The sequence below is a fragment of the Hemitrygon akajei genome, chromosome 20 (assembly GCF_048418815.1).
Source record: "Hemitrygon akajei chromosome 20, sHemAka1.3, whole genome shotgun sequence".
Taxonomy (NCBI): domain Eukaryota; kingdom Metazoa; phylum Chordata; class Chondrichthyes; order Myliobatiformes; family Dasyatidae; genus Hemitrygon; species Hemitrygon akajei.
The window spans coordinates 59,354,258-59,367,329 of record NC_133143.1 but is presented as its reverse complement, the minus strand read 5'-3'; the positions used below and the strand labels follow the sequence as shown (position 1 = coordinate 59,367,329).

Genomic DNA, 13,072 nt, shown 5'->3' with positions numbered 1-13,072 from the left:
ATTCTGTTATTGTTTTCCCGTGTCCAGCATCGATACACTGATGCGATGAAATTATCTCTGTGAATCAAATCTGTTGCAGAAAATTCTCGCTCTACTTCCAGTACATTGTGACAATAACAGTAAGCCAAAGAGCCTCGCGAATTTCTACAGTGGAGGCCATTCTAACTGGCTGCATCACCATCCGGTATGGCGGGGCCGCTGTACGGGATCGGGACAGGCTGCAGTCGACTCCATCGGGGGCACTAGCCGCCCCAGCGTCAGGGATATCTTCAGAGATGCCTCAAAAAGGCAGCATCCGTCACGGAGGAACCCCGTCACCCGGCACGTGCTCTCTTCTTGTTTCTACCGCCAGGAAGGGGATGCAGAAGCCTGCAGGCATATATTCAAAGATTCATGATGATTGGGGAAGGGAGAGGGGAGAGAGCGGAAAGCACCAGAGAGACAGTCTGTAATGATCAATTTGGAAGCAAATGACCTCGCCTGGTGTCTCAGAGACAGGTGGATCTCCGGCAGTGCCGCAGCCCCCTCGCACTCCTTTCCTGCCACCTGTCCCACACCCCTCCCGTGGCGCTCCATCCTCGACATCCCCAACATCCTTTGCTCCCACCAGATTTACACACTCGCTCTCTGCTTCACGTTGAGAAATACAGTCCTGTGCATAGGCACCCTAACTAATATATATATATATATATATATATAAAACTTTTGTACAGTAGTGTATTTGTACATGAAACTTGCATCATACTTTCTAATATTTATGAACTTGCAATTAATTTTCATATTCAGCATCTAATATAGACTCCGTGGCCACTTAACTAAATCTGGTGTGAGCTTCTGCTGTTGTAGCCCATCCACTTCAACTCTGACATGCTGTGCATTCATAGATACTCTTCTGCACAGCACTGTTGCAACCCATGGTTTCTTGAGTTACTGTCGTCCCGTCAGCTCGGTCCACTCTGGCCATTCTCCTCTGGCCTCTCTAATTAACAAAGTGTTTTCACCCATAGACTGCTCACTGGGTGTTTTTTTTTAATGTTTTGTGTTTATTTTGCACTTTCCTCTGTAAACTCTAGAGACACCTATGTGAAACTCCCAGGAGATCAGCAGTTTCTAAAATAATCGAGCCACCCTGTCTAGCACCAGTGGTCATTCCACTGTCAGAGTTACTGAGATCACATTTCTTCCCCATTCTGATGTTCAGTCTGAACAACAACTGGACCTCTTGATTATGTCTGCATGCCTTGAGTTGCTGCCACCTGATTGGTTGACTAGATATATGCATTAATGAGAAGGTGTGCAGGCGTATCTAATAAAGTGGCCACTGAGTGATATGTCTTAGGGTAAGGGGTGGACATTGCTATCCTTAGTCAGTGTCCTGGGATTGAGAACTTGGGTTCCATGGGTTATGATGTTGAGGTCAGCATGGAGCTTGCACACTATTCTACAGGTTGTGGGTTTGATCTCAGCATTTAAGAGAATTTTTTTAAATATAAATACATGGATGGGAGGCGTATAGAGAGCTATAGTCCAGGTGCAGGTCAATGGGACTAGACAGAGTAATAGTAGTGCGAACAATCAAGCCCCGTATGATGTTCTCATAAGGGGTTGCCTATCGGTAGGTCTTCGGGTGGCTTTCGCAGCTAGTCTAGGGTCCACATAAATGGAGAATGCCTGTGTGTGACTTTAATGTGGGGAGGCTAATGCATACGCAGCTATACCACACAGCCCTTGACAGATAAGGGTCAGGGTCCAGTGGGATGGATCACAAGATGACTGGGCAGGCAGAATAATTGTTCAGCATGGACTAGATGGGCTGAAGGGCATGTTTCTATCTCTTTAGCTGGAGAAGCAGGTAGAAGAGAGGCAGGTGTCTATATTGAGCTCCTATGTGCTCCTGTCCAGCATGCACCCTGAGTTTTACATAGTCATTTTGAGTGATTATGGACAGGAATTTCCACCAGATATTGGGAATGTTACAAGACTGAGCATGCTCTCGAATCACAAACACTGCAGACGCTGGTTATCCAGAGTAAAACACACAAAATGCTGGGGGAGCTCAGTAGATCAGGCAGCACCCATGGTAAGGAATATAGAGTCAGCGTTTGAGGCCAAGACCCTTCTTCAGGACCTTCATCGTGAGCTCCTCTAGCATTTTGTGTGTAATATTCTTGAATCATTCCCTTAGTCAATCTGATGGCTTTTTGCCATGATAAAGCTCAGCATGTTTGCTTCAAGAAACTGGTGGGCACATCACTGACCTGACAGAGGATGTGGGCACAGGTCTGCTTATCCTGTTGGTGTATTTGGAGAACTTCACTGCTCTGGGAGGTTAATTGCAAGTGGAAGGTAAACAATGAATGGCAGGATCCTTAGGGAATTTCACTGTACAGAGGGATCTTGGGGTGCAAGTCCATTGCCCCATGACTGTGGCGACACCAATGGAAGGGTGGTAATGAAAATTTTATAGTATGCTTGCCTTCACTGGTTAGCACATTGAGCAGAAAAGCTGGGAAGTCATGTGGCAGCTGCATAAAACTTTAGATAGACCACATTCCCTCATCACATTACAGGAAGGATGTGGAGGCTTTGGAGAGAGTGCAAGAGGTCCACTAGGATGTTGTGTGGATTGGAGAACATGTGCTACAAGGAGAAGTTGACATAGTTGGACTGTTTCCTGTGGACCCTCAGAAGCTGGGGGGGTGGGGGTGGTGGAGTCAACCTGATTAAAAATATGTGAGACTCACACATGGGGTAGACAGTCCGTCTTTTTCCCAGGGTGGAGATGTTAAATATTAGAGGCGATCGATTTAGGATGAGAGGAGAAAAGTTTAAAGGAGTTGCGTGAGGGAAGTTTTTTTTAATATACGGAGAACAAGATATGATAGTGATATTTTAGAGGTATTTAGAGACACATGAATAGGCCAGGAGTGGGTGGATGCAGACTGCATGCAAGCAGACGTGATTAGGTTAAATGGTATCATGATGGGTCGAGATTCAAGACTGAAGATTGTTTAATGTCATTTCCAGTACACAAGTATAAAGGAGTATGAAATACAGTAATTGCTACTCCAGATCTGATACAGCGCGAAAACACAATACATATAAATACATACAGTAGATGGATTACAGTCATAGATGTATTGGGCATGCATTCAAAGACACAAGAGTGTCGGTAAACCAGGTGACTCTGACTGGAAATGATAAAGTAGTGGTGGTGAGTTGTGTGGAAGGGTGAGTTAATGGACGGAGGTGTTGATCAGCTTGACTGCTTGGGGAAAGGAGCTGTTTTTGAGTCTGTTGGTCCTGACATGGATGCCATTCACCTGATGGGTGGGTGGGATCCTTCATGATGTTACTGGCCCTTTTCCAGCACCTTTCTGTATGTATATCAAAGGGTCTATTCCTGTTCTGATCTATGTTCTCTCTACCCAGCACTTTCAGGAACCTGTTGTAAGTAGTTTATGATTTAGATGCATGCGGAAAAATGGGGATCACAGCTGCCCGGTGGACAAAGTAACCATATGTTTGGAATCATCATTTTCAACCTGCAACACTTTCTGTCTCCGACATCCAGAGGCTTCACTGGTTCATAGAAGAATATGACGAATCCCATTGCTGGTGTTTGTCTTCATTGAGAACTGGCACCCAAGATGAGAGCAGTAGGTCATGTTTTCTACCATCTTGACTTGGGTTTTTAATATTTAATCAGTGCTGTTGTACAGTGGGCATCATGGAGCCGTGGTGCGCCCTTCTCAAATCTGATTGCCCACAGAAATTTGTCTCCATTTTGTGTCTGCCACAAAAGGGTGTGCAATCTCAGTACAGACTGGTGTAATGCAAAGCTGTGCCATTTTACTTGGCCTTTCTCACCACAGTGCTTCACATCATACCCAGCCATCTTCTCACTGCAATGAAGCTAATCTTCAAGACCAATGAGAAGCTACTAACCAACACCAAATGCTAGAGGAACTCAGCAGGTCCGGTAGCATCTATAAACAGTCAACATTTTGAATTGAGACCTTTCGTCGTGGGTCAAGATTTCCAGCATTTGCAGAATTGCTTGTGTTCAACTATTAATCTATGTTACCTGTACTTGGAACCCTTGATCACTACAACTGAGGTGTGGTATGCAGAGAACACTTGTGCATGCCTGTGTTCAGAGACCACGTTACAAGTTATTGACTGAGTCAATAACTCACTGAGATCAGAGTAAGGACCTTAACCTAAACATCTAGAAACCTGGCTTACTGTTGGATAAAGAAAGAAAGAGAGTGAATACAGAGTCACTAGTCTCCCCATTGTTGTGCATTTAATATTTCAGTAGTATCTGTGTAATATTGTAAATATATTGTATGATTAAGCATTCTTGTTCTTTTAAATAATATGGGTTATATGTTAAAAAAAAAAAGTGAATTGCTTATGTCATCATGCTACCATGTGATAACTGTGCACTGTAATAAACTAAGTTAGACTCACATCCCTGGCTCATTGTTCCCTTTCAATTAGTTTTATGTTTTGGAGTTACAAAACACAATACCCATATGACTGTATTTTAGAACAGAACAGATAATCAGAAGTCGCATTAAGAGTTATTTGCAGCCTACTTAAACTTCCATTGCCATAGATTCATAAGGTAATAAACTTGCCAGACTAACTTTCACAACTTCAAGATGTGCCAACTTGGGTAGAGAGCTCAATGACATGATGTACGTTAGCCATTGAGATTGGAATTAGTAGAAGATGCAATAACCTGAAAGCATGCACCACCAGATTTCAGGAAAGCTTCTATCCCACTGTTGAACAATCCCCTGGTAGGATAAGATGAATTCTTGATTTCACAATGGCCTTGCGACCTTACTGACTGAATATTCAGGATAGGGGATACAATGGTCCAAAGTGGCCTATTTTGTTCTGGATGGTGCTGAGATTAGTTACAGTGATCTAGGCAAGCAGAGAATATTCCACCATAACCAACCTGGTAGTCTCCTTGCCTCTTCTCCCCTGCCCTCATGACCTACCTATCACCTCCCTTTGGTTCCCCACCTTCTTCTCCTTGTTCAATGGTCCACTTCCACCTATCTCCTCCCAGCTTCTCACTTCATCTCCCTTTCCCCACCAATGTTCCCTCTATTTATTTATTTTTTAACAGCTGCTCAGGCTAACCATTTCTCTAAGCAGGAAATTTTTACACGGCTTGAAAACTGCATGGCACTTTAAATGTTTTATAATATATGTACTCCAAATATTTAGAATGAAAATTGAAAAATTGCATACTTCTGATTTTATTAATTGGTATAGCAAAATACAGTACAACAAAGAAAATCTTTCCCATTCATAAACTTTTTATCATCTGTCTTTATTCCAGCCGCAAGGCAACAAATGCTATGTGTGCGGGAGCATTTCAGTTATTGCATGGCCGTGCACCTGTACAGCTTAGAGGGAACCGTGTCCCTCACTCACCCATTTTCTCCTTCGTCTGGGCTCAGCTGTCGCCTGCCAGCTTCAACTCTTGCCCTCACCTTCTTATTCTGGCTTCAGCCCACTTCCTTTTCAGCCCTCATGAAACGTTGAGTGTAAATTCCCCTCCATTGATGTTGCCTGGTTTGATGAGTTCCTCCAGCACTTCATCTCTGTAGTTTTCCATTAGAACTAGTGTTTCACTGATGATGGAAAGACTTGGGGAAGTAGGAGGTGCAAAATTTACTGGACATAAATCTCAGCTTCTCTTGCAGGTATAACATTTTCTTCTAAAGTGTTTGTATCTATTTGGAGTGGGCAGATCAATATTCAAAGTAATCTGATGATACCTTTGGATAGATCAGGGGTTCCCAGTCTTTTTTATGCCATGGACCAATACCATTAAGCAGGGGGTTTATGGACCTCACGTTGGGAACTCCCCAACCTGGGATGGAGATCAATGCTGCAGCTAATACAGTCCATCCCCATTTCAAATAAGTTGATTTTGCTCATAAGCCAGAAAATATACTTTTAAAAAGTTGCTTGATACAATAACCATATCTCCATGCTTTAACAAATGGTATTAAAAGCACATAAGACTAATAAATGATAATTACTAAAAGTGGAAACATAGAAAACTAGTTCTGATATTCAGAATTCAAGGTTCAAAGTAAAATTTATTATCAGAGTACATACACGTCACCACGTACAACTCCGAGATGCTTTCTCTGCGGGCATACCTAGCAAATCTATAGAACAATAACTGTAAACAATGAACAACAAACTGTGCAAATGCAAATATAAACAAATAGCAATAAATAGTGAGCATGAAATAGCAAGATAAAAGAGTCCTTTTAGTGAGTGAAGTTATCCCCTTATGTTCAAGAGCCTGATGGTTGAGGGGTAGTAACTGTTCTTTGACTTGGTGGTGTAAGACCTGAGGCACCATCTACCTGATGGCAGCAGCGAGAAGAGAGCATCGCCTGGGTGGGGAGGATCTTTGATGGATGCTTCTTCCCAGCGGGACATATTCAGGGGGACATATGTATGCAGGTTAGACTTTTGAATACTATGAGAGCTTGTTTGTATGTTGGGGTGGCTTTAAGTTGGTGATTCATAACATGGGGGCAACACGTACCTCTTCTAACTGGCATGTGCTTAGTTACAGTGCAGAACCGGTACCTCACTGCTTATAGACTGCTACTGCCTGAAGACTTGACTTTATCTGGTACTTTCCAGTGAGTCACTACTTGCAGATCCCATCTGATAACCTCGTAATGGCACAATGTTATCACATGATGGACGGGAATTTTGGCAGTGGTACAACTGCCAAGCTATACCATCTTCCTCGGCTAACTGGAAAGAGAAATGGTAATGGGACGATGCAGAGGAGATTCAAGAGAATGATCCTGGGGACGAAAGGGTTAACGTATGAGGAGGGTTTGATGGCTCTCAGCCTGTACTCCCTGGGGTTCAGAAGAATGAAGGAGGATCTCTTTGAAACCAATTGGATATTGAATGGCCTAAACAGAATGAATGTAGAGAGAAAGTTTCATACAGTGGGGGATGTCTAGGACCAGAGCGTGCAGCCTCAGAATACAAGGACGTCCCTTTAGAACAGAGATGAGGAGGAATTTGTTTAGTCAGAGGGCGGTGAATCTGTGGAACTGATTGCCATAGACAGCTGTGGAGGCCAAGTCACTGGGTATATTTAAAGCAGAGGCTGATAGGCTTTTGATTATTCATGGCATTGAAGATCATGGGGAGAAGACAGGAGAATGGGATTGGGAGGGATAATAAATCAGCCGTGACAGAGCAGAAATGATGGGATGAAGGGGTTAATTCTGCTCCTGTATATTGTGGTTAGCACATGTCCTGGTTTTGCCACCACTGATGCCAGGAGGCCAGTCTCTGAGGGTGATTGATAATGTCTGGGGTCACCCGTCTTGTAAAGACATGGCCGAGAAGAAGGCAGAGGGAAATCACTTCTGTAGAAATATTTGCTGAGAACAATCACGGTCATGGGAAGACCATGATCATCCACGTCACATAACAAAAGGATATATTATGGTAAAATTGTGTTGGGGGGTGAAGGTGGATTGAATACAAGGACCTACCTTAGCAAACCTCATTTCTCATTGTCCCAATTATTCCAAGTACTGTTTCTTCTTTGGTGGGTTGCAGCAGAGCTTGTATTTTTACGGTTAGCTATTGCAGTCTGTAATTATTCAATACACGACAGAGGTGTACAAGATAAGCTGTAGGCAGCTTAGATAGAGTGGACAGCCCCAGATATATTATTCCCTGGGATGGAACTGGCTAATATGAAGAGGGCCTAACTTTAAGGTGTATGGAGAAAGTATAGGGGTGTCAGAGGTAGCTGTTTTCACACAGTACCAGGTGCATTTCCAGGGCAGGTAGTGGAGGCAGATATATTAGGGACATTTAAGAGATTCTTAAATGGACACGTGGATGATAGAAAAATAGAGGGCTTTGCAGGAGTGACCTGAGTGTAGGTTAAAGGGCCCGTACTGTGCTTTAGCATTCTATATTCTGTATCCTTCAAATTTTTTATGATAAAAGAGGATGCATTAGTGCAGGGGTCCCCCACCGGGTCTACGGACCCCTCAGTGGATGGTAGGGGTCTATGGCATAATAAAGGTTGGGAACCCCTGCAGTAGTGGGCGTTGCACAGGTCTCTGTTTGAGTAGCTGGCCGAAAGATGCAAGGGTGAGGCTTCTGTGTGAGGTTCCAGCAGATCTGACTTCTGGTCGAAGTCCTGACGGATTATTAACAAGTGATTTTGTCTGTATTTTCATTGAACAGATGATGGATGCAGGGTTGGAGTTGAGGAAGGATGGCATTTGAAATTGTTTCACTGTTTTTGACCGTGCTGGATTTGGGAACATTTCGCAGCTCCTTAGGAACTTTGGAATGCAAACTTTGCAATGCGGTCTGGCGGATAAATGGGACCTTTCCATACAAGGAGGCAAAATAAAACACTGAGCCTTTCCTCATATGTGCTGCCTTATTCTTAAATGTTCACCAGATGGAAGTTACAGTGAATCTGGGAGCATCTGTTAGAAGAACACTGTGCAGACTGGGTTTATGTATCGTTGCCCACTTGGAAAATTGTATCCTTGCTGATATGATAAGCCAGTGAACAGCTGAGTGTACATTTACTGGGTTTCAAAGTCAGTTTCTTATCAAAGTACATACACGTCGCTATGTACTAGCCGGAGATTCATTTTATTGCAGGCATTGACAGTCGAACAAAGAAATACTGTACAATAGAATCAATGAAAAACTATGAACAAAGACTGACAAACAGCCAATGTGCAAAAGAAGACAAAATGCACAAATAAAACAAATAACAAGTAAAAATAGTAATAAATAAATAATAGAGAACATGAGTTGTCTTGTTGATTATTTATTGTACTGCCTGTACTGTTTTGTGCACTTTATGCAGTCCTGGGTAGGTCTGTAGTCTAGTGTAGTTTTTTTTGTGTTGTTTTTTTTACGTAGTTCAGTCTAGTTTTGGCACTGTTTCATGTAACACCATGGTCCTGAAAAAACGTCGTCTCGTTTTCACTGTGTACGGTACTAGCAGTTATGGTCGAAATGACAATAAAAAGTGATTTGAGTTGTAGAGTCCTTGAAAGCGAGTCCATAGGTTGTGGAGTCAGTTCAGTGTTGAGGTTGTCTATGCTGGTTCAGGAGCCGTAATAACTGATCCTGAACCTGGTAGTGTGGGACCCGAGGCTTCAGTACCTTCTTGCCGATGGCAGCGGACAGAGGAGAGCGCGGCCTGAATGGAAGCAGATGTGTGTGAAGTTGATGCCCAGTTGACATAAAAGAGTATCGGTGAACATTAATCTCACACCTAGCATTCCAGAACTACCTGACTAGCCATTCCATCTGGACACAAACCTCCTCCTACTCCCTCAGACTTAGTTTCTGAACTTGGCTTTGTTCATTAGCAAATGTGGCGTACGGAGCGAAGACGTCTCTTTGGACTCGAAAATGGCGAAGTGAAGATATGTTGCCATCTAGTGGCTAAACACAGGTTGATTTAAACAACACACGCAGTGTATGCTGGAGGAATTCAGCAGGTCTGGCAGCATCGATGGAAAGGAATTTAATTTGAACAAGTTGTTCCAAACTCGGTCTCTGTACTGAGTCTGGCACAGCCATCACATGCAGTATTGAACAGTTACAGGATTTCTTTTCCAGATCAGAATTTGGATTATCACCGACGTCATGAAATTTGTTTTGCAGCAGCAGTACAAGAGACATAAAATTACAATAAATTAGAAATAAAATATATTTCAAGATTGTTTACTGTAATTCTTCAGTATTCGAGCGTAAAGGAGAACAAAATGACTGTTACTGTGGATCCAATGCGGCACGAAAAAATAAGCAATTTAATAAAAAGATTCAATCCTCAGGCTAGTGGAAAATATAATAAAAAGAGTACGGCCTTCCCAAGTTGGGTATGAAATGGTTCCAGTAGAAAAGACAAAGTTATCATGTCAAGAATTCCAGCTTGAAGAGTGTCATTTTAGAGACAAGGGACACAGGAACTGGTGATAAAACTCCTAAAAACCCAAACATGTATTTTATTCATTTTCCTGCAGGCATTCACAGTAACTAAAAAATACAACATAATCAATAAAAAAAACTACACACAAACAATGAATGTCCAAATTGTGCAATGAACAGGAGCCTCAGGTCCATGAACAGTTATTACCTTTAACCATCAGCCTCCTGAAGCTGTGTGGATTACTGGCACTCACCTCAACACTGAACTGGTTTGACAACCTATTCAAGGACTCTGCAGCTCTTGGTCTCAATATTTATTGCTTATTTATTTATGATCATTATTTTTTCTCTTTAATATTTACACATTTGCTTTTTGCACACAAGTTATTTCTCCATCTTGCGTGTGTGTTTCATTGATTCTACTGTGTTTCTTTCTACTTACTGTGCATGCCCAGAAGAAAATGAATTTCAAGCTAGTATATGGTGACGTGTGTATTTTGGTAATAAATTTACTTTGAACTTTGAAGATAACTGCTGTAAGGGGACTAATGAATGCACTGTAAATATCTGTTTTGCTCGGACTGGAGTAGCACTGCAATCTTGTCTTGAGCGACGACAATAAAGTTCTATTTGCATCATGTCTGAATCCACAAAATCAGAGTGGAAGCAAGTTTTCCACAAATCTTTAAGGACTTGCACAACTGTTTCCGGAACGTGTGGACTTTATAGTAATTAGTTAGAGCCAGAGATTAATATGAACTGAATTAAACCAATTTGTAATGGACAAAGGTGGTAGAAGTAGATTGACCATGTATTTATCTGATTGGATAGCTCTTTCAATGAAATGGCTGTAAGAATGGATGGGTTAAATACTCAACAATTGTAAAATGCATTTAATGGTTTACAGATTTAAACATCTCCTCAAAATTGTTCTGAGTTAAAATTATTTGACCAATGTCCAGGACAAACAGCAGTTAAATGACTCTGAAACATCAAAGCACTGAAAACCATAAATGTGTACTGTAGTTCTGATGTAAACATTAAACACTTGGCAACCAGTTATCTTCATTTTCTTGCTTTATGAAATTCAAGTCTAAAGCTGAAATGACATGCCACCAATGCTAAGTGGAAGAATAAATATTTTATTGGACCATAATTCAAGACTTTTAAGTGACAAAGCTAGACTGTTTCAACATGAACAAGTGAAAACATTAAAAGACTATAGAACAGTGCGTAGTACAAACAGCAATTACAGAATTAGAAGGCAGGATTTAGAGACAGAACTAATACACACAGGATACCAATTAATCTTCCAATTGTAATGCTTTAATACAAACTTTAAAAATCTAACAGTCATGGGTGAATCAAAATTTAATAACCACTAATACCTTTATGAGTATGGCTTAAAGGCTCTTTCTTGTGCTTCTAAACAGCAAGCTTTATTCATGAATAGTAAAAATAAAATAGGACTTAAAAATCTAAATTGACAAAGATTAAATAATTTAATTATCACAAGATAGTGAACATCCAGAGTTTTAATTTGAACAGCAAGAACACCATTAGCAGTAAAATGTTACCAGCAATAACATAAATGAAATCTATTTTTATAACAATACAAAAATATTCAGGGTAGCTGTCAGTTACTAGTGAGGTCTACAGTAGCTAAGATTTTTTGCTTGGGTTTTCTCTGGGAATACTAACCATCAGAACTGCTATTTTACACCACTACACATATTTTATAAATATACAAGGAAATGGGGAGCCAAAATAGATTTAAACTATACTTTGGTACACAAATATCATGGAGCAAAGGGGGTTTAAGTACAATTCCTCCCTCTTCATTTTTCCTCTAGTGATATCCCAAATCACTGGCGGGTCATCTTTGGAAGTTCACTGCCGGAGCCTCTGAGGAAGGAAAGTTCAGTGTGGGGCACTATCAGAGCTGGTAAATGTGTACCATGGGAGCCTTTGGAGCGAATCACATGCCATGACACAGTAACCTAGGGAACGAGGAGGAAATAACAGGTTTTGACAGGCCTAGAATAATAAAAAAAAAAATGGGTCCCTAGGTTTGAGATCATTGTGAAATCAATGGGAATTCTGCAGTATTGGGTTTGTGTCACCAGGCACAACATATTTTTATATAACAATAAACGAACACTCCATTTGCAGCAGTATGATTTAATTAAAAAATTGTCATTTCTGCTACAGATATATTTTATATATTCACCTTTGTTTCACACTGGGAAAATGAGTAAGTCTGCCACATACATCTCCATGGATTGGCCAAGTTATTTTGAAAACCCCAAGACTCAGAAGAATCTATTCAGTGCATCAAAGGGAAAGAGTTATACAGTACTCTCAAATGCGGCATCAGTAGAAAATCTACATTTGGAAGTCACTAGGTGTCTGAAGAAAATGTATTGCTCGATAACATGTCCAACAGGGAATAATTGAGCATATTTCTAAAACTACATGTAATAACCTGCCTCAATGATAAGCAAGATCCATGACTTACCCAAAAAAAATGTTTGTATCTTGAAAATAACCAAGTATAAAACGCTATTTATGGATTACTTATAACAGAAAAAATTGAAGATCCTGTTCTCAGAGGCTGAATAATTCACAGTATGGGGAAAGGAAGAAACTTAACTTTAAATATTGAATAGTTCAGCAAATATAGACACTTCTAATGTTATTTGAGAATTATTGTATGAGGAACTGTTGAAAGGTTGCTGCTTTGCCATCATTACATTTACACTTGACACATCATACAGAAAAAGCAATCTAGCATCTTATCCAGAGTGGCATTTCCCAATAGTCAAAGCTGTGCAACCTCAGGGGAAGCTGCTCTTAAATGAGTATTCTATGGAAAAAATGACTGATGGCACATTTGTTTTACATCTTAATGATTTAACAGAAGTAGAATAGTGTTCAGATTAAAATTCTTGCCAGAATGAGTTATCAAGTGTATGCAAAGTAGAAGTGCCCACTTCCATAATCTTCTAATTGAAGATACACTTAGTGGCCACTTCATTAGACACTGGCGTGGAAGTTGATGTAGTCTTCTGCT

General features: G+C 41.0%; 1 protein-coding gene across 1 annotated transcript in view; it reads right to left on the bottom strand.

The window, feature by feature from the left end:
- Window positions 1-11,121: 11,121 nt before the first annotated feature.
- Window positions 11,122-13,072, bottom strand: part of kdsr (3-ketodihydrosphingosine reductase) — a 53,755-nt gene continuing 51,804 nt past the window's right edge. Inside the window, exon 10 of the mRNA XM_073024385.1 lies at window positions 11,122-11,999. Coding sequence (XP_072880486.1) covers window positions 11,865-11,999 — 135 coding nt within the window. The 3' untranslated portion in view covers window positions 11,122-11,864. The remainder of the gene's footprint in view (window positions 12,000-13,072) is intronic.